The 21,263-nt window shown below is 37.3% G+C and overlaps 5 protein-coding genes across 7 annotated transcripts; 4 read left to right on the forward strand and 1 right to left on the reverse strand.

The window, feature by feature from the left end:
- Positions 1-328: 328 nt before the first annotated feature.
- LOC108858004 (glycerol-3-phosphate acyltransferase 5-like) lies at positions 329-3,016 on the forward strand. The gene is made up of 3 exons (XM_018632000.2): positions 329-639; positions 1,993-2,519; positions 2,624-3,016. The coding sequence occupies exons 1-3, from the start codon at positions 412-414 to the stop codon at positions 2,922-2,924; spliced, it is 1,056 nt and encodes a 351-aa protein (XP_018487502.2). The 5' UTR covers positions 329-411; the 3' UTR covers positions 2,925-3,016.
- A 7-nt stretch (positions 3,017-3,023) lies between these two features.
- LOC108861641 (rRNA biogenesis protein RRP5) lies at positions 3,024-14,876 on the reverse strand. Of its 2 annotated transcripts, none has more exons than XM_018635558.2 (40): positions 14,638-14,876; positions 14,331-14,557; positions 14,021-14,158; positions 13,722-13,895; positions 13,305-13,401; positions 12,992-13,104; positions 12,788-12,910; positions 12,606-12,677; positions 12,311-12,403; positions 11,877-11,987; positions 11,668-11,790; positions 11,305-11,490; positions 11,147-11,221; positions 10,648-10,784; positions 10,357-10,491; positions 10,110-10,255; positions 9,962-10,027; positions 9,693-9,799; positions 9,529-9,609; positions 9,368-9,442; positions 9,181-9,282; positions 8,860-9,028; positions 8,615-8,760; positions 8,374-8,457; positions 8,196-8,296; positions 7,796-7,949; positions 7,425-7,499; positions 7,173-7,320; positions 6,201-6,843; positions 5,909-5,969; positions 5,681-5,826; positions 5,424-5,607; positions 5,221-5,319; positions 4,615-4,997; positions 4,344-4,520; positions 4,154-4,250; positions 3,911-4,066; positions 3,583-3,813; positions 3,405-3,488; positions 3,024-3,294 (listed from the first exon to the last, which is right to left on the reverse strand). In XM_018635558.2, the coding sequence occupies exons 1-40, from the start codon at positions 14,798-14,800 to the stop codon at positions 3,187-3,189; spliced, it is 5,790 nt and encodes a 1,929-aa protein (XP_018491060.1). In that variant the 5' UTR covers positions 14,801-14,876; the 3' UTR covers positions 3,024-3,186. The 2 variants fall into 2 exon arrangements, with proteins under 2 accessions (XP_018491060.1, XP_018491059.1); XM_018635557.2 differs by having other exon boundaries at positions 6,201-6,846.
- Positions 14,877-15,035: 159 nt separating this feature from the next.
- On the forward strand, positions 15,036-17,050 carry LOC108857126 (serine/arginine-rich SC35-like splicing factor SCL33). 2 transcript variants are annotated; one of them, XM_018631060.2, is made up of 6 exons: positions 15,036-15,177; positions 15,350-15,497; positions 15,676-15,753; positions 16,191-16,349; positions 16,428-16,601; positions 16,696-17,050. In XM_018631060.2, exons 2-6 carry the CDS (start codon positions 15,361-15,363, stop codon positions 16,802-16,804), a joined length of 657 nt encoding a protein of 218 aa, XP_018486562.1. In that variant the 5' UTR covers positions 15,036-15,177; positions 15,350-15,360; the 3' UTR covers positions 16,805-17,050. The 2 variants fall into 2 exon arrangements, with proteins under 2 accessions (XP_018486562.1, XP_018486563.1); XM_018631061.2 differs by having other exon boundaries at positions 16,717-17,050.
- Positions 17,051-17,313: 263 nt separating this feature from the next.
- LOC108861443 (fatty acyl-CoA reductase 2, chloroplastic) lies at positions 17,314-20,211 on the forward strand. The gene is made up of 9 exons (XM_018635306.2): positions 17,314-17,471; positions 17,654-18,092; positions 18,176-18,279; positions 18,374-18,573; positions 18,647-18,747; positions 18,810-19,011; positions 19,082-19,243; positions 19,335-19,826; positions 19,903-20,211. Exons 2-9 carry the CDS (start codon positions 17,660-17,662, stop codon positions 20,057-20,059), a joined length of 1,851 nt encoding a protein of 616 aa, XP_018490808.1. The 5' UTR covers positions 17,314-17,471; positions 17,654-17,659; the 3' UTR covers positions 20,060-20,211.
- Positions 20,212-20,373: 162 nt separating this feature from the next.
- LOC108858005 (protein DOWN-REGULATED IN DIF1 11) lies at positions 20,374-20,901 on the forward strand. The gene has a single exon (XM_018632001.1). It carries the CDS (start codon positions 20,374-20,376, stop codon positions 20,899-20,901), a length of 528 nt encoding a protein of 175 aa, XP_018487503.1.
- The last annotated feature ends 362 nt before the right edge of the window (positions 20,902-21,263 follow it).

Genomic DNA, 21,263 nt, shown 5'->3' on the forward strand with positions numbered 1-21,263 from the left:
CAATCCATATAGCTACTAATCCGGTTTTTCATGAACGCACGAAGCACGTTGAAAATGATTGCCATACTACTAGGGATGCTCTCAAGGCCAAGTTTCTTACGCTGGAACATCTTTCTACAAAGGAGCAACCAGCGGATCTTCTAACTAAAGCTCTTCCTACACCGACGTTTCAGTACTTGATGTTCAAGTTAGGCATTCAGCCTACTTCATTGCCAACTTGAGGGGGAGTAAAGGGATAAACATGTTAATAAGATATCCCGATATCTATGGGAATAGATATATATGTAATCTTTATCTATCTAGCTTAGGAGATTCTAATGATGTATATATACATATCTTCTGTGATCAATAAACGCACGCTTTCACAATATATTTCACAGCTCGTGCAAGAAAAGGATCGTGGTGACGAGGATGCCTCGAGTCATGGTCGAGAGGTTCGCTAAGCAGTATCTTATTGCCGAAGAGGTCATCGGTACAGAGCTAATCGTGAACCGATTCGGTTTTGTTACCGGTTTGATTCAGGAAACTGATATAGATGCAACTGCTTTCATCCGTGTCGCTAGCTTGTTTGTTGACCAGAAGCCTCATCTAGGTCTTGGAAGACCACCGGTTTCTACAACATTCATATCATTATGTGAGGTAATTCTATAACCAAAAATAAAAATTGCTACGCATCATTTTAAAGCTCTCACTAAATATATAAAATAACATGCATGCACCACATATTAGGGTGATTGATCTTAGTGTAGTAAAACCACAACTAAATCTTTGCTAAATAGTTTGTATGGAAATGATATTATGTATGGTTTAACTAGGATATATATCTACACTTTTTGATATATATATAAAAAGTTTTAAATTGTGCAAAATACAATAAAATGTTTAGAACATGTATGGTTATGAAACTATTATAAGAGCATCATGAACGGTTAAGTATCTCCAGCACAATTTATTTATCTGATTAAATTTAAATATTTAAAAATTAATTACACTGATAAAAATAGAGCAAATTAGCTCAATATCCTAAAACTAGATGTTTTGTCCGCACTTGCGGGCTTAATTGTTTAAAAAAAATATAAACAAATATACTATAAATTTAAAAACCTTCAAATAATTTTTCTCATGTTTTAAAAATATTTAATAACTAACTAAATATTAATTTGATGTCTTTAGCTTCTCTGTTTTTGGTTCTGTTACTCTTTGTACCGAATCTTTTGCACCACCTCTATTTATAGAGTTCAGACGTTTGAAAAAACTAAATTTAATTTGATATTCAATATCTTTTATTCTAATAAAATATCATTTATTAAGTAAAATAAACTTAAAATATCTATATATATTCATAAATTATATTTATTTTTAAAATATATGATGTTAAATATTTAGATAATATAATATAAAATCTTGTAGATAATGATGAATATCAAACTAATGATTTTTCAATTTATGGTTAATTATATATTAATAAATATAACCTAATTATTTATTAAGATTAATAAAAAAATTCAACGCTCTAAATTTAAATGTGAGAGCGAAAGAATTATTTTTAGATAACAACACAATACATAAGAATTATCTTATTTTTAAACTATTTTATATCTTATTTTTAACTTTTATGATAGAGATAGTTATTTTAAGATAATAATACAGTATATAAGTTATCTTATTTAATTAAAAAAAATAATATAATTAATATAAATTCGTTTTTAATTATATATACAAATTCATTAAAGATAGTATCGATATTAAGAATAATAACTAAACAAACATTCAAACAGAAAAACTTCGTCGACAAACACAACATTAATGTATAATGTATAAGATAAGAACATAAGCCTAATTACACCTCTAGAAACCAACTCTTGTCATTCAATCAAAGTTTCTTTAGAAAAAATAAACTTATCTAAATTTTTTTTACTTTATTAAATTCTATTTTATTATTTCTTGAGAAATTTTCTTTAGAAACCACGGTTAATTAAATGTTAAAATTAGGAGCAAATTCATGAACCGGTTCAGCGGAACCAACGAGTTGAGGTGCAGCCGCCTAAACCGGTGATCTTCCACGATGGAGGCCTTATGAAACGACCAACACCGGCCACGGCTGTCATCATCCTACTCTGGTTACCATTTGGAATCATTCTCGCCGTTATACGGATCCTTGGTGCGTTCATTTTCCCATTGTGGCTCATGCCTTACGTCATTACCTTATCATTCTGCCGAGTCACCGTGAAGGGCAAGCCTCCGCGTACTAAGGCTGGAAACGCTGGTGGCGTACTCTTTGTATGTAACCACAGAACTATGATAGATCCGCTTGTGATAGCTTATGCCCTCGGACGTAGAATCCCTGCCGTTCTAATATCCGACCTCTCGCGGTTTTATAATATTTTGAGTCCGGTCCCTATCGTACGGTTCACCAGAAACCGTGATGTCGATGCGGTAATAATGAAGAGGGAGCTTTCCAAAGGAGATCTAGTGGTCTGTCCCGAAGGATCCATTTGTCATCAACCCTTCGTGCTAAGGTTAAAATGGGGACATATATTGATATTATTTATTATCTACTCATATGTATATCATAACCTCTAGTGAAGCAGTGGTGAACTATACCTAACACATTTTTGAGCAGGTTTAGCGCGATGTTCGCGGAGTTAACAGACAGGATCGTGCCCGTGGCGGTTAATTGTAGATTTGGATTCTTCCAAAGGCCTCTAAGAAGTTGGAATGGTCTCTACTTGTTCTTCTTATTCATGAACCCGACAATCGAGTACGAGATTACGTTCCTTGACCAGCTTCCATTGGAGGCCACTTGTTCATCCGGCAAAAGCCCGTACGACGTTGCTAACCATGTTCAGAGAATCTTGGCAGAGACGTTAGGGTTCGAGTGCACTCAACTCGGGAGAAAGGCTAAGTACACTGTTCTCACTTGATACACAAACGGTGTTGGAAGATCACTTTTTAAGTCAGCGCTTGCTAGATTGCAACTTGACATATTAATAAGAAAATATGATCGCAATGGTAAAGTGTCATTGGTAGTGTAAGGAATAGATATAAAGAAAGCAAGGAGCTCAAAATTGCCGTTTACACTTCAAAACATCCCGAGTATCTCAACTACTCTTGCAGCCTTGTTCAATGGCTGATTCTCAAAATTATAGTAGCTCACAACACTTGGTGATTAGTTACAACAGTATCTCAGGCCAAGGCACTGTTTGCATACTCCATTGCCCTTTGCTTCACGTACTCGACTCTCTCCTCTTCACCACAAGATTTCTCATATTCCAAGAACTTCTTGAATAAAAACTGAGAAAACAAAGCACAAAAGGGTTAGAAAAAGAATCCTCTGTAATCTCAAATGCACTATAAGAAAAGGAGACTTTCGGATGAGAGGTAATAAAGAGGATATGGCGCACCTTCATCTTCTTAGGAGGCAAGCTCAAGCTAATAGCTCTCTCGAACAAAGATCTAATCACATCAACTTCACCCAACCGAATCTCCTGTAATAATAACCAAGCAACAAAACAGACGTTATAAAGAACACAAAGATAGCAAATGTAACATAAGTTCTGAAGAAGCAGGAATATAACGAACCTGGTCAAGATAAACACTCCACAAGTCTGTTCTTTTTGGGTATTCCCTAAGAACGCCTTCAAAAAATGATCTCCCTCTGTCTGCATCTCCACATTTGAACTCAAGAATAGCCGTTTGTGATATGAATTTAATGTGCTTATGGCGCGGAAGACATAGCAAGGCACGATTCACGATGGACTGAATGTCTTCCTCGTTTTGCTTTAGATAACTTTGTACTTTCCTTAACCAAACCTAAAAAAAAAGCACACATCCGAATAAAAAGTTGTTAAAAGAGTGAAGAACGAACCCTCACTTATTAAAGAAGATAAAGATCAAACTGTATATATACCTTGCATGATTGCTTGAACTTCTTGATCATCTCATCAAGCAGCTTATCAGCCAGTTTATATTGCTCAGTTCTCTCGTACACGCCCAAGAGAGCGTGGTAAACTTTCTTCGGGTCACAGTATTGACGGGCTCTTTCAAAAACTTTCTTAACAGCTTCCTGTATATGAGAGAACCAATTACGAGTAAGATATCAACATATATAAAACCCCTATTTTTGTGAAAGATAAAAAATCATCTTATCTACCTCTGGAGGACTTCCATGTTCATTTTCCAAATTGAAGTAGGCAACCCATATGTTTAGCTTCTCATCTTCTTCACGAATATTTATAGTCCTCAAGGCCCTTCAGTAGGGATTTATGATTAGACGAGACCCAAAAAAATAAATAAAAATAATCTTGAATGATGGATGTACTTAGGAGTTAGAGAAAAATTACCTCTCAGCAATGGATCTGGCTTTCTCAATATCAGCCAAACTAAGCATGAACGCCATATACTTAATCCAGACAAAGCTGCTATTTGGAGAGCTTCTAACCAATTTCTCAAATTCATCAGCACTCTCAGGAGCGTGATTCTCCAGCAATCTTCCTTCAGCAGCTTGTATTTTTTTCTCTCTACACAAATTAAATGCTTTCAGCACAGGTTGAAACCAATTACATAAGCATCGTGGCTTTTTTTTTTAAATCAGGAGCTAAAGAAACAGCCAACCTTTCTTCCTTGTCTTTCTGCTTTTCCCTTCTCTTGCTCTTTTCATCTTTGTCGACTCCACGTAGTTTCTCTTTCTGATCGTTCTCATAGCCCGACTCCTCAATGTCGTCAAGGTCAACCTCAAGCGGAGGGACAGAAGCCCTTGATTCAACTTGGGAAAGGACCAGAGAAGTTCCACTATGTCTTTCAAAGCCTGTTTCCTGGAATCCGAAATCACCAACTGCTGCAAGAACTCCCGACTTTGAGTCATTGACTGCATCACATTCCATGCTGTCTTCTTCATCAGCGTTTTCTTCAGACGGTGTCTGTGCCTTGACATCATCGTCGTTCATAAAATAAGAACTCTTCATCCCAAGCGATATGCGTTGCTTTTCCTCGTCAAGCTAGGACAAACACCAAAATAAAAAGAAACAACATTTATATTCCGCAGAAACAACATATACCAATAGCACCTTAAAACATTATTATGTAAATCGTAGAAAAGCAACGTTTAAAGTAACTCCTAGATTATATCACTCGGCTGTTAGCATAAGGCTTGAAAGATGAGTTGCGGTGAAGAAATATACTACACAGCACCAACTCTTACTGAAAAAAGTTACTTCGTACCTTCAAAATCTTTGCGGTGACGCTTTCCCCAGCCTCATATCTGGCTTGTACATCTTCAATACGATCATCAGAAAGCTGTGATTTATGACATAACCCAACCTACAACCAAAAAAAGGCAGGTAGTGATAAAGCAAATATAGCAAGTCTGGGTAATGTCAAAATATATCAACAGATTATAAGGTAATACAAAACTAGATCGTTACCATGCTCGTATTGTCTATTGTAATGAATAAGCCATAGGGCTCCACACGTTTGACGCTCCCCGAAATCACGTCTCCAACATGGAATTGCTTCAAGTCATAAGATTCAGATTTTGGTTGCCCACCCGCATTTCCTTTCTTCAAAGTGACTTCTACCCGCTTGGATAACGACTCGACATTCAACACCCTAAAACTTATTTTGTTAGAGCAGAATATAGCGTGTATTACAGAGTACTTGTTTGACATTAAATCTGCTTTACCTGCCAGTTACAAGTTTCCCTACTGGAAACTCCACTTCGGGATCCTTGACAAAAGTATCACTTAAATTTGACAATAGAACTTTTGCGTCGAGTGTCCTTGAAAGCATGATAAAACAACCTTTTGACATCGTATTCTTGACATAACCCTGCAGAAGTTTGAAATAACTTAAGTTCTACCATAAGAAAAGTAAATGAGTTGCTGAATCATGGCCATTAAGGCAAAAGTACCTGGACGGCCATATCAGGAGAAAGATCTTCAATTCTTTCAAAACGTTTGAATATATTGACACTGCAAAGTATCACCAGGTTAATAAGTACACTGAAAATACTTCGAAAATTTTTCAACAAAGAACCAAGTGAAAGATCATGCAATTTCAAGTTCACAGAGCCAAGGATGATAGAAAATCATATAATAGTTATCATAATGTATGTTACTTATTCCACTCTAGTTGAGAAAATGAGGAATACATATGAATTGGAAGGCTGATGAATAAGCTTATAGACAAAAGAAAAAACTTACTTATTATTGGAAGCTTCTGAAAGATGGTCGGAACTCATGCCATCTAGAGATGTCCGTAACGACAATTCAATTTGCAAAGTCCCTTTACTAGAATTGCTAATTTCCAATACCTTGCATTTGACAAATTGGCCTTCGTGAAAACCATCTAATGGATTGGAGACCCATGAATCGTTGATTTCAGTAAAATGAACTCTTCCAAACACGTAAGGACCTATTTGCACACGGAGTCCACTAACACCAGGAAGTATCTTAGAAATTCTTCCACCAAGAATGTCTCCTTCATGAATGAATAGAGTAGCATCATCACCAGGAATGCTACTATCCTTTTTACAGCCTCCATCATTGGCAATGCTTTTCTGGACAGCAAGTAGTGGACGCTGAACCAACCGTGCTGTTTTCTTCTCTTTATTGTACGTCAAAACATAGCCTGAAACAGCTTTACCAATGGGAAAACGCCTCTCAAACTCCTCAAGTTCACGAGCGTCGCATGCAGTGTCTAAAATGAATACGCGTGCCGTCACATTGCGAGATATTGCCAGCCAAACCCATTCTTTATCCACTTTGTAGACATATCCGCTGACACGCTCTCCAGTAACAAACTCAAGTTGTTCCTTCACTTGAATGCCATTCAATTCACTGGAGTCTACTTGAAATTGCAAAATAAAAAATATATGGAAACATGTTATCACCTTGTGTGAACAAGAAGTTGATATGTTAGATACAGACATGCATACTTCTTACACAAAAGCATACAGTTTTGTAACAGCTAGAGATGGCCATGAAAGAACAATTTAAATAGATGGATCTGAACATCTAACCAAATAACACCAGCCCACAATTTCCCGGACGATCTAGACTAATGAAAACAACAACATTCTAAACCCTAAAGCATGTGGTAGTTATGTAATATAAATTCCAAGTGCGAGTTGATAGGCCATATTGTTGGCGAAATTTTCATTTTTCTTGAATTACCTCTAAGTACTGCAGGCTTTGCAGAGAGCTCCCAAAGTTGACTCTTTTTTATATTAGTATGGGAGGGTTTTGCAATAACCCTTGCAGACACTGATTGCCCGACTCTGAATTTGGAAAAAGGTTCTTCACTTGTACTTACATCATCCACCTATCCAACGAAGAGTCAAGTCGTATAAGTATATTTCGTCAACCAAATACTGAAGAATGAATATTATTATCTAAAACGATGATGGCAACACAAGAAAAAATCACCTCCGTTATGTGGATTCTTCCTCGGCAACTTTGACCAAAGTTTACTCTTACTTCCAAAGGCTTTATTTCAGTAATCTGAAAAAGTCAAAGATGTTAGTCTGAGACAGTAGAAGTTATGGTGGCAGGGCAACTTAAAAAGTCATGTTGCCAACGTACATCTTCTGTTATAATTCTTTCTTTGTTCGTTTACAAGCTTAGGTAATCCTCTTCGATTTTCATTTTGTTTGTTTTTTCCTTTAACTATCTTACCTATGTTAAGGTTTGTTATGTGTAGTCCTGAAGTAATTCGATAGGTAATCATTTTAAGTACATTGTAAAAAGACGAGCTTGTTGAATAAATAGAGAGACGAAAGAAAGTAGGGTGTTAGTACCTCGGCGTGGACGACGGAACCAACGTCACAACTGGATTTATTCTTTGTCCTCTTAGAAGGGGTTGTCTCAGAAATACCCGAAACAGAGTCAAGAAGTAGAAGCAACCTCCCAGACGTCATAGGGTTTTGCAGAGCCTCCACTGACGCAACAACACTGCGCAGAGAAATTAATAAAGAAGATTTAGCTACGATCTAGAAACTACACTAGTAAGAACCGCTACTGCTATTGCTGATTATAAGTACGATGAAAAGATAGATTATCAACTGCCAATGGAGATAAAGACATTCACATTTTCTTAGTTTAGCTAAGCAGGTTCAAGAAATCATGAGATAAAGGATCCATGAAAAGAGAGCACAATTTAAAAGTAAAAGATTGGTTAGTGAATGAATGAATGATCACCTTTGTCCAGTTGAAAATTGTTTCACTGACAACTTCTGTGTGTTATAGTCTGATATTGACGCATATCCTATAGTGTAACCATGCTCTGGAATCGACAAAATCTGGAAAAAAAAAAAGTGTGTCAGCCCTGAGTAACATGGAGTAAAATATTAACTTACTGTAATAATAAAGTACTTACCAAGTATTGCTCCTTCACAATCTCTACAACAGCGCTGACCCTTTGGTGGACTTCCAGTTCCTTGGAAATGCCTCTTCTACGTTTCTGAAGGAAGAAAAAAATACAATATGTCATAAGCTAGATGAGATCAGCACCCCCAACCACAGTAATTCAATTTAAACTCAAGCTAACAACGATGAGAATGCAAGAAAAACACGAATAAAGCAAAACTGTGGAATAATATATTTTCTTAAATGGAAACCTTTTTTGACTGGCTATTGGACACCTCTTTGGTTGAGTTGTTTATGAGCTCAGGCCGCAAAGACAAATCAACTAGTCTCTCTGCCCTAGATATATCAAGAACAACTGCTTCGACAACAGAACCGTGTTCCAAAGTAGCTCCGCCCACTACATATAGAAAAACAATGCGTCAGAAAGGTAAGGCATAGATGTTTTAATACTATAATGCAAACTGAACCCCGACTTAGATTTTGCACAATGACTTACAATGGTACTGAGGTATGAAACCGAGCACGTTATCAATATTGTCAAAATTCACCACCAAACCCAGGTCATTTTGCTCATGTACTGTTCCCTTGACCAAGCTCCCAATAGAGAATTTCTCAACCCAACTACATTCACTTTCAGTAATATCAGATGATTGCAGGTCCGAGATCTGAACATATGAAACAATGCACGTTAGAAATCAATCCTTTTTTACATCACTTGCAGTATAGTGCTACTACAAATTATGGAGACAGGTGCAACACAACGGATTCCAAAAGTCTTAAAGCCCAATAAAAAGAGAGAATGTCCCAAGAACACTACCTTCTCATCCGTAAGGAAATACTCCTGGATAAAAGAAGCATCTACAGAAGCACAAGATGACTGTTTCAATGAAAGAGTTATCCTGCTTTTTTCTTGATTGATCTACAAAGAAATATTGCACATGGTCAAGATTTCATAGTATCTTAAACAAAATTAATATAAGGCCTCGAATCCAGCATTCACATACATCGACTATATTAGCCCGAACAGATTGTCCAACAAAGAAGGATTCTGACAGATCTGCCCTGGGTTCGTCAATTGCCTATAAAATAAAATGGAAAAAACTTCAAGAAACATAGTATGCCAACAAACGTTTGATAAAGAAAAGGATAGTAAAAGCCAATCCACCTTGCTTCTCGGAGCGAAACCAGTCAACCGACCCAGAAAACGGACGAAGCAGCCATTTTCAATCAAGTTACAAACATAACCCTGTGTACAAATTCATAAAAATAAATGTGATTAAACAACCAAATAAAAATCCACTGTTATATTTCAAAGACACAATTACTCACATGAACCACTGAGTTTGGCTGGAGCTGACTAATATCCGAAGGAAGCTCTTCAGCAAGCTTAATGAGAGAATATTTTGACGAGAGAGCCAAGTTATTGCCTTCAATGTCTAAGATAAACAAAAAATACTCCATGTCATTATTAAGCTTCTTCCGCACACTAAGATAGTTTTTTTTTAGAATGCAACATCATCTAAGCTTCCTATAAATGTGTTAAGGATACAAGAAAAGAAAACAAGTTCGAAAATTAGCAAGAGTGGTAAAAAACATACCTATTATCAGTAGCTTATCAAGCTCAAATCCAGGTCTTAAAAGTGACATCATTAGTTTTGCTTGGTCTACATCAAGCAAAGAAAACTCAGAAACAAATGAACAAAAGCAGAAGTCAATCTGTACGCTCATGTAGGAGAGAACACATACCATGATGATCTGCTAAATGTTCAGCAGCAACTGTCCCCTTCAGCAAACCTTTGGATTTAACATGGACAGTGACTGCCTGAGGAGTTATACTATCAATTACCCCAGATACAATACTACCTAACTTAATAGAATCGTCTTCAGAAACACTGTCAGAAAGGATGTACACAAATGTGAGCTACAGAAATGGATGATATTACGTCACTCTTGAACGAGACTCGATTATCACATCAGATTAAAAGGGAGAAACCTTGTTGGATTTATCATAAAGCTGAGGTTGATCCTTCGAGTTCCATGAACCGCACTGGTTACTCTGCATTTGACAACCTCCCCGACATGAAACACTGAATTGGGATCACTTCCAGGCTCTAAACCAAGTTCAAATCTGCTTAATCAAAGTAAATATACCATATTAGCTTACAATTATCAAAATAGAAAAACTACCCAATGCCTTTATGATGGGGAAAGAACTCATCACTAGAAAAGAGCCAGAACAGTAAGACAAAAGCACATGAAATACAACAACGGGTGCAGTAACGACCTGGCAACAAATCCTTGCACCCCATTATAGAAGCGAACAAAGCATCCATGCTTTTCAATCTTCGTTATCCAGCCATGTGTCACTAACCCTTCAGTTGCATCAGCGTAAGAACTCAATATCGGAAGTTTAGACTTGACCTGCAAAAAAATATACATATTACCTACTGCATAAGAAGAGACTTGAATCGGTAACAACAGGAGACGTTATCTTAGCATCTATGTTATGTACGAAGAGATTAATTAAATGGTATTTCCTAACTCCAAAAAGACACCAGTTTGAGAAAAAAAGTTCCTGCAGGTGTTTTTCGTCCATAGCTAAGTGAAAAGCTAAATAAAGAAGGAAAGTAGTTTCCATTCAAAACCGAAATGAAATAAATGTAATAAATGAAACCTAGAATCAGCAGACGGAAATAAAAGAAGGAACGATAGAAACGAGATGATTTAACACCTATCATAAAAGAGGGAAAGAAAGTCAGATCCACTATGATAAGAAAACTTACAAGTGATTTCTTGCATGTAACAGTTATTCTCTTTGATTTGCATCCAAGCACCCGAAATGTTAGTTCAGCTCCAACCTGAAAGAAATATCATTCAAAATTTACGCATGCCCGAGCAACATTGCAAACCAATTAATGTAGGGCCAATGTAAGGAGCCGACCTTGAACTTTTTCCTGGGCTTCGTAACTTCAAACTCAGACATATGCCGAAGTGGGCACATTGCTTTCAAACCACCCGGAAATTGCACAATGGCACCAAATGTATCAACAGATATGACCTTAGCCTTCGTCACCATACCAGGCTTGACATCTGAGTGGGTGAAAGCTGGACCTTCAAAAGCACTTTCCTGCTCATACAAAAGCAAGACCAAGAGAAAGAGGCGTAAATATAAGATTCTACATCAAACTACCGCTTAACTAGCATTTAGATTAATGTACGATGTTTAGAATCAGTAGGAAGATGCTTCCATGCCAATCATTGTTAAAGGTATTTAATCAATTAGCACGTCTGGTAGTAAAGATACCTTTAAAGTCCCTATGGCCAACCCCTCCATCTGCTTAAGGCCGAGGATTCGAACACGGATGCGGTTTCCTTCCTTAAACTTCTTTTCCAGTTTATTTACTTCATCTTCTGCTGCATCATATGTCTGCAGTTACGATAAATCTAGGTTAGAAGCAGGCCTAATTCTTTTAGAACCCTGAATATTTTAGAAGAATAAGAGCAGCCACATACGCTAACATATGCTGGAGTTGAAATAGGCTCAGAAGGGAGTTCAAGAAGAAGGCCTGATTTATCAACACGGACAACTTTTGCTTCCTCAAATATGTCTCCGCTAGACACATGCTGTAAAGAACCAGACACAAGTCTTACAATATAGTTTAAGAAAGATCATAGATAACCACTGAAGGTACTTCCGCGAAGACCAAAATCAGAGAAAAATGCTGGGCTGAGGTATCAGAGTGATTAATCAATATTGTAAGATAGTCGATGAGCATTCAATTCAAAGCTTAAGTACGTAAAACAGTAGAGAAAACAGTGAATATAAGAAATGCTGGTATTACAAAACCTTCATTTAACCCCCAAAAGTAGCTGCCAAATCAAGTTTCTCTTACAATCATATCACCATTATATTTTACTAAAAGCTAATAGACAAGTTCGTCGCTTACCAATGGAGGAGCCTTGTTACCAACAAGATGTGGGTTTAACGTCAAACCAACAGCTCTAGTTGATGGATCCATAAACAATATTCTAGCATTGACCTGAAAAAAGCATTTTATGCAAGTTAAACCAAAAGGAGAAAAATATCTCTCAGCAAAGAACATAAATCAAAAAGTCAAAACCACCAAAACAAATGAATCATTGCAAGAAAATTAGTAGTTGAACACGTCCAAAACTATGGTAATCAAATAAATGAAGCTAACTTGTACATCAAATAAAACGTAACACTTCAACAATGCATACCATCTTAGTCTGAGTATATTCATCCTTCCAGCTCTTGTTACACATTGGATTTTGTAAATGGAATAAATCAATCTGCGCATCAATAAGAAACGTAACTCAGAAACGTCACCAAGGGTTAAATACAAGAAACATACTTCCAGATTTAATCAATAATGCACACTACCAAAATCATGGTAACTCACCGTTCCAGTGAAGTACATAAGAAATCCTAACAGTACCCCATTCTCAAGGACAGATTGCACACGGGCATTAACCATCATGCCTGGGATTAGAAGATCAAACGACATTCCACTAAGATCCTTGGTCTGCAAAATGGTATGCACGAGGTTAAGTTTTACTTAAATCAAAGAATTTTAACAGCGCAATTTGAGAATTACGAGGCATACCACACACTTCGCCACTGAATCTGGGTCGGAACTAAGAGAAACAATTTTCCTTTCTTTATCAATATTTGTAACCACGCCCTGAATAAGCTGCCCAGTCTTCAGCTCCTGATTCCCTGGAATATTCAGAAAATGGTAAACATAGATTTTTAAGATCATCGAAAACCAGAGAGCCAGGAAGTTCCCAAGAAAGATCAGAGGCATCAGGTTTTTTGGAAGGTACATTGAATATCACTCGCCAGAAGAAATCAAATTTAAATGTTCAACATGAATAAAAAAAAAAATTAGAGGCCAGTAAATGAACGAGATTTAGTACCATCTTTGCTTTTTTTGATAAATCCTGTGATAAAAGGCAATCCGAAGTGAAGGATATAACCATGATCTTCCACGCTTTTCACGTTTGCAGTGACTACCTGAACAAACAATATGGAAAAGAAATGAAAAACCATTATTGTCATCAGAAAGAATTTTGAGTTGGTAATGATACAACCCCAGTTAAGAAGATAGCAGACGAACACTTAATCAATATAGCTTATTGTTATCTAAAATCTGCTAGCATATGCATCTTAATAAAAAAACTCTAAGATCTATGAGCCACGAGCTCGTTCAGTTTTTGGATAACTAGATCGTTTTGGCTATGCAAACATACTTCACCCACAAATACATTTGAAAATCTTTCACAAAAGGCAGAGCTCCCAAGATAGAGAAACTAGGAAACCAAGCATTGACATACCATTCCGGATTGAAAGGAATCCAAACTGAACCCCTTGTGCAACAAAGAAAGGCGCAACGAAAGCCATATTTTCCTTTTGCCCGCCTCTTTCTTATCATCATCTAACTGCAATACAAGGCAAGGAACAAGCTGGCCCACAGAAAAAATGTCTCGAAGGAGTTCATTTTCATCGTCCTGGTTGACGAAAAAAAAAAGAAGTACCAACTCAGTTCAGATTCCAAAAGCAAAAGAGAAGCCAAAATGAAAGAAATACAGAGAATGTAGACAGCCAATTATATAAACCACAGCTGCTATGCTACCTCAGTTCCGAAATCCGTAAAATCCAATGCCTCGCTTGCGCGAACTAATCCACGTAACCCCCCTGGAAGACTAATTACAATATCCTTCTGGTTTACTTCAGTAACAACTCCAAGAAGCTTCATTCCCGGAGAGATATTCTGAACATAAATCCCAATGTATGTCAGAACAAAAAAAAAAAGGATATATAATCTGATTAAGAAAAGCTTCTAGTACAGTAGCATCTACTAGATATATAAACTAAAGTAGCTTTACAGGTATGAACTTAATCAAAACACATATAAGAGACGGTTAAAAGAGTTTAATTAGTACCTTAATGGTAATCTTATTGGCATATCGTGGCCGTTTGCCAGTCAAACCACCGTCAAAAAGAGATCCCAATTCATCAACATCGCTAGGGTTTCTCTTCTTCTTAGGTTTACCTCCTTTTTTACTCCTCTTGGAAACACGCTCATCATCATCTTCTGCTGCTTCAAACTCAGCGTCGACTTCTTCGTATATTTTCTTACGCTCTGTTTTGCTCAGAGAAGTGCCTCCCCCTTGACACAAAATCAAATTCATCAGAACATCAACAAAATTTGCGATTTGTGACATCTAGAAATTCAATATACAAACAAACCTCGAGGAAAGTCAGGAACGTCTTCGAGCTGCAGAGCCATGGCTTCGGACCTTGCAGCAACATCGTCCTTCGTCTTCTTGAACGGTTTCTTCGATGATGACTTGAATGCTTTTGTAGAATCGTTACGTTTACCACTTTGAACTTTTTTCGACGGAGCCACCATATCTCTTAACGGCGGAGGTAAACGGAAATTGGAACTTTTTTTTTCTTTAGGGTTTAGAGTTGATGAAGAAGAAATAGTTTTTGTAGGGTTTCTCGATAACCGTTATATATTTTTTTAAAATAGCCTTTGTAAAACCGACCGGTTCGGATCCAAACCCAAAAAATAATTAGAAGAATTGAAGTGGACATGTTATGGGCCTATATGGGCCTTCTTAGATACAACCGATAAAAGGCCCACTGCAGAACATTCTCGAATACACCCGACCAGCTTTTTGTGGTGTCTGAATAAGAGAGAGAGAGAGAGAGAGAGAGAGAGAGAGAGAGAGAGCGATCACAGGCGAATTGAGCACTTTGTTTCTCTGGTTGGGTGGGATACAGGTTTAGTTTCGATTCTCGTATGCTTTTTTTTGTTTGTTTCTGGCGATGAATTTATGTTCTTATGTTGAACTTGGCAAAGACACGTTCTGTTTTGGTGAATAAACTTGTATTGGTTTTTTTGATGCATGTCCCAAAATTTGAAGTGTTTCTGTATTGGTTATTGGGTTTGTAGAGTGAGTGATAATGGGGAGGAGCTATAGTTACAGTCCATCACCACCAAGGAGAAGGTACAGAAGCCCAAGTCCCGTGGGACACTACAGAGGTCGGAGTAGAGATCCCTCAACCAGTCTACTTGTTCGCAATCTCCGGCTCGACTGTCGGTAATTATTACACAACTGATCTCTACTCACGTCTTTTTGTGCATGCATCATGCACCTACTAGCTCTCTTTGGGAATGTGTAATCGTTCTGAGTTCGAAGCACAAGAAAAGAAATGTTATAAAGCTCTCACCTTTCGATATTGTCAAATGCTCAAATTGTGTGTGTTTTTTAATTACAGGCCGGATGATCTCCGTAGACCATTTGGGCGGTTTGGTCGTCTCAAGGATATCTACATACCTCGTAACTATTACACTGGGTGAGTGATGGCTATTTTTTTTCCTACTAATTGCGTGACCTCTTACTGTCCTAGCTTTGTATAAGTGACAGTGTAATTATGATCAATCTTGTTGGTTTATCAAAGTTTGGTTTGTCTTAATTGGAAGTGTTGAAGATGAAGAAGTAGGAAAGATTAATGTGCATGAGATCGAAAATGAAGTTGTAAGAATACTTTGTTTGAGACTACAGAGGGTAAGTGTGGAGATTAGTGTTGTTGATGACTTGTTAATACTTCCAGATTGAGTTTCTTTTTGAAGATGTTCTGGTCAAAGTCAAAGTTATTACAGTGGCTGTTGTATTTGTTAAAGGGTTTGTGTGTGTTCCGTTTTTTTGTTACTGTATTAAAATTTTTGGTTTACAAGAACGTTAATTGTTTTGATAATTGTAGTCTCAATTTGTGACGATGTGGACTTGCAGGGAGCCTCGCGGATTTGGCTTTGTGCAGTACTATGATCCTGCTGATGCTGCAGATGCAAAGTATCATCTGGATGGCTATGTTCTTCTAGGCCGCGAAATCACTGTGGTGTTTGCAGAGGAGAACAGAAAGAAGCCTTCTGAAATGAGAGAACGATCAAGGTGAAGCTTGAATCCCTGGTTGATTCACTGTTATTACCTTCAGCTTCACTTGTTGAAACAGTTATTTTTCGATTTCAGGGGAAGGACATCTACGAGATCTCCATATGGTTACTCCCGGTCTCCTGGCTATTCACGTTCGCCAAACTACAGAAGGAGCTACTCACGTTCGCCAGTCCACAGGAGAAGCTACTCACGTTCGCCAGTCTACAGGAGAAGCTATTCACGTTCGCCATATGATGAAAACCGTTCAAGGTAACTAACTGTACACTTTGTAGTAAGTGTGTTTTTCTTTTCCAATGTTGATGTTCGTTTTACGCACACATACCCTATTACGCATGCTCATCAGATCTATTTCACCGGGGGATAGGAGGCGAAGGCGATCGTACTCAAGATCAAGCACAAGATCTCGCTATGAGTCGAGAAGCAGGAGCCAGAGTCCTGGATACTCTCGCTGATTTGCTATATAACCCAAGAATGTGAAGATGGGGTGTGGTCTCTCTCACACTCTGCTTGTTTAGTTCATGTATGAAAAAAATAATAAACCATAGTTTGGAGTTAAGAGGACAAACGTATCTATGAGTTCCAAAAAAAAAAAAAAAAAGAGGACAAACGTATCTACTATCTATGGCTTGGTTTCCTTTTAGTGACAGCCTTTTGTATGTTCACGCGTGACATCTATGCCTACTTATTGTGTTGTACCACGAGAGAGTTCGGATTCTCATTAGTCACGACATTTGAAATCTGGAACGTATTTTATAACCACGAAAGCTCTTTATTTGGTGATTTTCATATGCATAATTTGATAAGTAGTTAACCGATGCGTTTATCTGTTTCTTATGGTTTGAAATCTAAATCACGTGTATGAAACTGATCAAATGTTGGGGAGAAAGATCCTATGTGCAACCTTTGTTTCACTTGTTTTTTAGTATTATATTTCCCTACAAAACAGGATAAAGTTGTCATCATCTTTTGTCCTTTGAACTAACCAACCTATCTTTCTTTCCTCTTATAAAACAAAACCCACATACTTGTCTCCTAACTATAAAGAAAATATAAAGTCTTTCTTGGTTTACTTAATCTCCTTCTACTTACAGTATATATTCAGGTTGCTCGTTACAAGAGGTATGTTTTCTAGGTTAAGTACATTACAAGTCACCAATTTCTTAACCAACAAGTTCCTGCTTTCTCACAATAGAAAAAATAATAATAACGAAACAGAGTTTGTGTGTTTAAGATTTGTACAAGGTCAACGTTTTTTGTCTTAGTTCAGAAATGACTCTTTCTGTCTATTTCTTATTTCCTAGTTTGTGATGGAAGCTCTCTTCTTGAGTTCTTCTTCTTCCTCCTCCATTGCTCAGCTTTCCCGATTGCACAACCGTCGTGACTGGTGTACGTTGGTTAGGGATAAGAGAAGGCTAGGCCCCACTACCTGGTGCCGTGTAGGTGGTGGTAGCGGTGATGGTAGAAACAGCAAACCAGAGAGACCTATTCGGGTTTCTTCCCTTTTGAAAGACAGAGGTCAAGTCTTGATAAGGGAACAGAGTTCGCCTGCTATGGATGCTGAGACATTGGTTCTGTCTCCAAATGATAATGGGAGAACCATTGAGATCAATGGAGTAAAGACTTTGTTGCCTTATAGTGGTGGCGCTGCTATGGTGGGGAGTAAAGAAGGACTTGGCATTGTCAGTTTTCTCCAAGGGAAGAAGTTTCTAATCTCTGGTTCCACTGGTTTCTTAGCTAAGGGTACAAAACATTACTTAACACATCTGTTTATCATCTTACAAAACTGTCTTTATTACATTTAACCCCATGTGATATCTCTCCAGTACTGATTGAGAAGGTCTTGAGAATGGCTCCGGATGTTGGGAAGATATATCTCTTGATTAAAGCCAAAAACAAAGAAGCTGCAACTCAGCGGTTAAAGAACGAGGTAACTCATCTTTGTTTTGATTCTCTCTTGTGTGTGTATATTTTCTTAACATGTTATGTGCATAGCTATATCACATGGGCTTGCTTTTTTTCAGGTGCTGGATACAGAGCTTTTTAATACTCTAAGAGAAACTCATGGAGCATCTTACATGTCTTTCATGTTAGACAAGCTGGTTCCTGTGACTGGGAACATCTGCGATTCAAACATTGGATTGCAAGCAGATTCAGCTGAGGAGATTGCAAAAGAAGTTGATGTCATTATCAACTCTGCTGCCAATACAACCTTCAATGAAAGGTCATCTTGTATTCATATCCAATATAACATCAATGTATATCTTGTTTTGCTAACTTGTTGGAAGAGATTGCAGATATGATGTTGCATTGGACATAAACACAAGAGGACCTGCTAATATAATGGGATTCGCCAAGAAGTGCAAGAAACTCAAGCTTTTCTTGCAAGTTTCCACAGGTATGTAAAACGTGTAAAACATGTTTTAGTTTCTTCATTTGAAATAAAAACTTTTGGTGCAGCTTATGTGAATGGACAAAGACAAGGAAGGATCATGGAGAAGCCATTCACGATGGGAGATTGTATAGCAACCGAGAACTTCCTCGAAGGAAACAGGAAAGCATTAGATGTTGATAGAGAGATGAAGCTAGCTCTTGATGCTGCAAGGAAAGGAACTCAAGATCAAGAGGAGGCGCAGAAGATGAAGGATCTTGGCCTAGAGAGGTAGTAAATCTAAGATCTTTCACCGTGACTATTGCTACGATCTTAAAACACATAACACATTGAAAAACAGGGCAAGATCATATGGATGGCAAGACACTTATGTCTTCACAAAAGCAATGGGAGAAATGATGATCAATAGCACTCGAGGGGATGTACCTGTGGTTATCATAAGGCCTAGCGTCATCGAAAGCACTTACAAAGACCCTTTCCCTGGATGGATGGAAGGAAACAGGTAACTCATACATAATATGACATATGTGTATAGATGTGAATGTGTACATAACATAACAAAAACTGAGATACTTCATCTATCTAAAAATCAGGATGATGGACCCTATAGTTCTATGTTATGGAAAAGGACAGCTCACAGGGTTTCTGGTGGATCCTAAAGGAGTTCTTGATGTGGTTCCTGCTGATATGGTCGTGAATGCGACATTAGCTGCTATTGCAAAGCATGGAGTGGCGAATACAGATCAAGAACCTGATATAAACGTGTATCAGATCGCTTCTTCTGCAATAAATCCACTTGTTTTCGAGGACTTAGCAGAGCTTCTTTATAACCACTACAAATCTACCCCATGCATGGACTCAAAAGGTGTTCCTATAAGAGTGCCTTTGATGAAACTATTCAATTCCGTTGATAAATTCTCAGATCATTTGTGGAAAGATGCTCAAGAACGGAGCGGGTTGATCAATGGTGTGAGCTCAGCGGATAGTAAGATGATGCAGAAGATAAAGTTCATATGCAAAAAATCTGTTGAACAAGCCAAACACCTTGCCACTATTTATGAGCCATACACTTTCTATGGTGGAAGGTAAGAACAAACAACATTATAGTTTTAAGACCAAACCGACAAACTTTTGAATTTTTTTCTGTGTGTTTTGATGCAGATTTGATAATAGTAATACGCAAAGGTTAATGGAGTATATGTCTGAAGCAGAGAAGGATGAGTTTGGGTTTGATGTTGGAAACATTAACTGGAAGGATTACATTACAAATGTTCACATTCCCGGTTTAAGAAAACATGTCTTGAAGGGAAGAGCTTAAGTTCAATCTCGTTAAACAAGACCAAAACTAATCATACCTTTTCTTTAATCGTTTTTTTTTTCATCTCATGTGTACTCGTGTTGTGTTGTCTAGTATATCATTTTGATTTGTAATAATTTGAATTTAGTAGTATTGTGTCATGTTTGCTTAAATTCCACAAGCGCACAATGAAACTAAACACTGAAAGAAAACATATCTTTTGAAACATAACTGTTAAATACTGAATTTATGAAGTTATGAAGTTATAACACTGAAAGCTATAACACATATCTCTCGTTTATTGATACTAATCAAACATCTACCAATATCAAAATATGGCAAAGTCTCTTCATATTGCAATGTTTGTATCCATAGTTTTGTTCTTCACGTCATACCAAATTTCTTCCCAAGAAATTGATCAATATTCACAAGAGGTACCTGAAGATGTGAAGATATCTCCTGCATCGGATTTTGATATTTACGTCGAATCTCCTGATGAACCTCCATCTAAAGAAGCTGATTCACCCGCAATGGAATATGGGAGGAAGTTTGGACATCATTACACGGACAAAGAGCTTGCTTTTTTTAAGGTTTGCTTTCAAAAGCTGAACTCATCACACTGTGGAGATGATTTGTTCAAGAACATGGTAGATGATGGAAAGCCAGTATTGTTAGCTGAATGTTGTGGTGAACTACTAAAGATTGGCAAATATTGTTATCTAGGAATGGCTCAATTCATTTTATCGAGTTACGAGTTTAGAAATATTGTGTCTAAGGCTATTCCAAAAAGCAAACAGACATGGAGCGATTGTGTTCGTGTAATTGAGAATCAGAACTCAGTTTGGCAATTTGATCGTCTTTGAGGAACTAAACTAATTGATATTCCGTTTTGCTGATATTTTATATATACCATTTTGTAACTCACTTGTAATGACAGTTACCATTATATAAATAAATCTAAAGATCTTTTGCAGATCTTTTCACCAATTTTTTTTACAGATCTTATATTAGTATACGAGATTTGTTGGAATAACATGCAAGCTGAATCAACGATCAACATGAATGGTATAATTCTTTGGGTATATTCAATGGATATATATGTAAATGCTCCAAATCACACAACTCGAACCACCATCACGAATATCCGTATTCGCAAATCCAGTACATTTACAGTCTCTAGTGCATGTCTCATTGCATTACTTTCAACCCAATTCTCTCTTATCCA

This window comes from Raphanus sativus, chromosome 5 (genome assembly GCF_000801105.2).
Source record: "Raphanus sativus cultivar WK10039 chromosome 5, ASM80110v3, whole genome shotgun sequence".
Taxonomy (NCBI): Eukaryota; Viridiplantae; Streptophyta; class Magnoliopsida; order Brassicales; family Brassicaceae; genus Raphanus; species Raphanus sativus.

Bases quoted from the DNA above. Each gene is read 5' to 3' on its own strand.
- LOC108861641 (XM_018635557.2), bottom strand. From the start codon at position 14,800: ATGGTGGCTCCGTCGAAAAAAGTTCAAAGTGGTAAACGTAACGATTCT. The intron at 7,950-8,195 runs GTGATCATTCAT...TTCTCTGCGCAG, and splicing joins CAATTTTCAACTGGACAAAG to TGTTGTTGCGTCAGTGGAGG. The intron at 3,295-3,404 runs GTGCGCCATATC...TTGTTTTCTCAG, and splicing joins TGCCTCCTAAGAAGATGAAG to TTTTTATTCAAGAAGTTCTT.
- LOC108861443 (XM_018635306.2), top strand. From the start codon at position 17,660: ATGGAAGCTCTCTTCTTGAGTTCTTCTTCTTCCTCCTCCATTGCTCAG. The intron at 18,574-18,646 runs GTCATCTTGTAT...AAGAGATTGCAG, and splicing joins AATACAACCTTCAATGAAAG to ATATGATGTTGCATTGGACA. The intron at 19,244-19,334 runs GTAACTCATACA...TCTAAAAATCAG, and splicing joins GGATGGATGGAAGGAAACAG to GATGATGGACCCTATAGTTC.
- LOC108858004 (XM_018632000.2), top strand. From the start codon at position 412: ATGCCTCGAGTCATGGTCGAGAGGTTCGCTAAGCAGTATCTTATTGCC. The intron at 640-1,992 runs GTAATTCTATAA...TGTTAAAATTAG, and splicing joins CATTCATATCATTATGTGAG to GAGCAAATTCATGAACCGGT. The intron at 2,520-2,623 runs GTTAAAATGGGG...ATTTTTGAGCAG, and splicing joins CATCAACCCTTCGTGCTAAG to GTTTAGCGCGATGTTCGCGG.
- LOC108858005 (XM_018632001.1), top strand. From the start codon at position 20,374: ATGGCAAAGTCTCTTCATATTGCAATGTTTGTATCCATAGTTTTGTTC.
- LOC108857126 (XM_018631060.2), top strand. From the start codon at position 15,361: ATGGGGAGGAGCTATAGTTACAGTCCATCACCACCAAGGAGAAGGTAC. The intron at 16,350-16,427 runs GTGAAGCTTGAA...TTTCGATTTCAG, and splicing joins GAAATGAGAGAACGATCAAG to GGGAAGGACATCTACGAGAT. The intron at 16,602-16,695 runs GTAACTAACTGT...CATGCTCATCAG, and splicing joins TATGATGAAAACCGTTCAAG to ATCTATTTCACCGGGGGATA.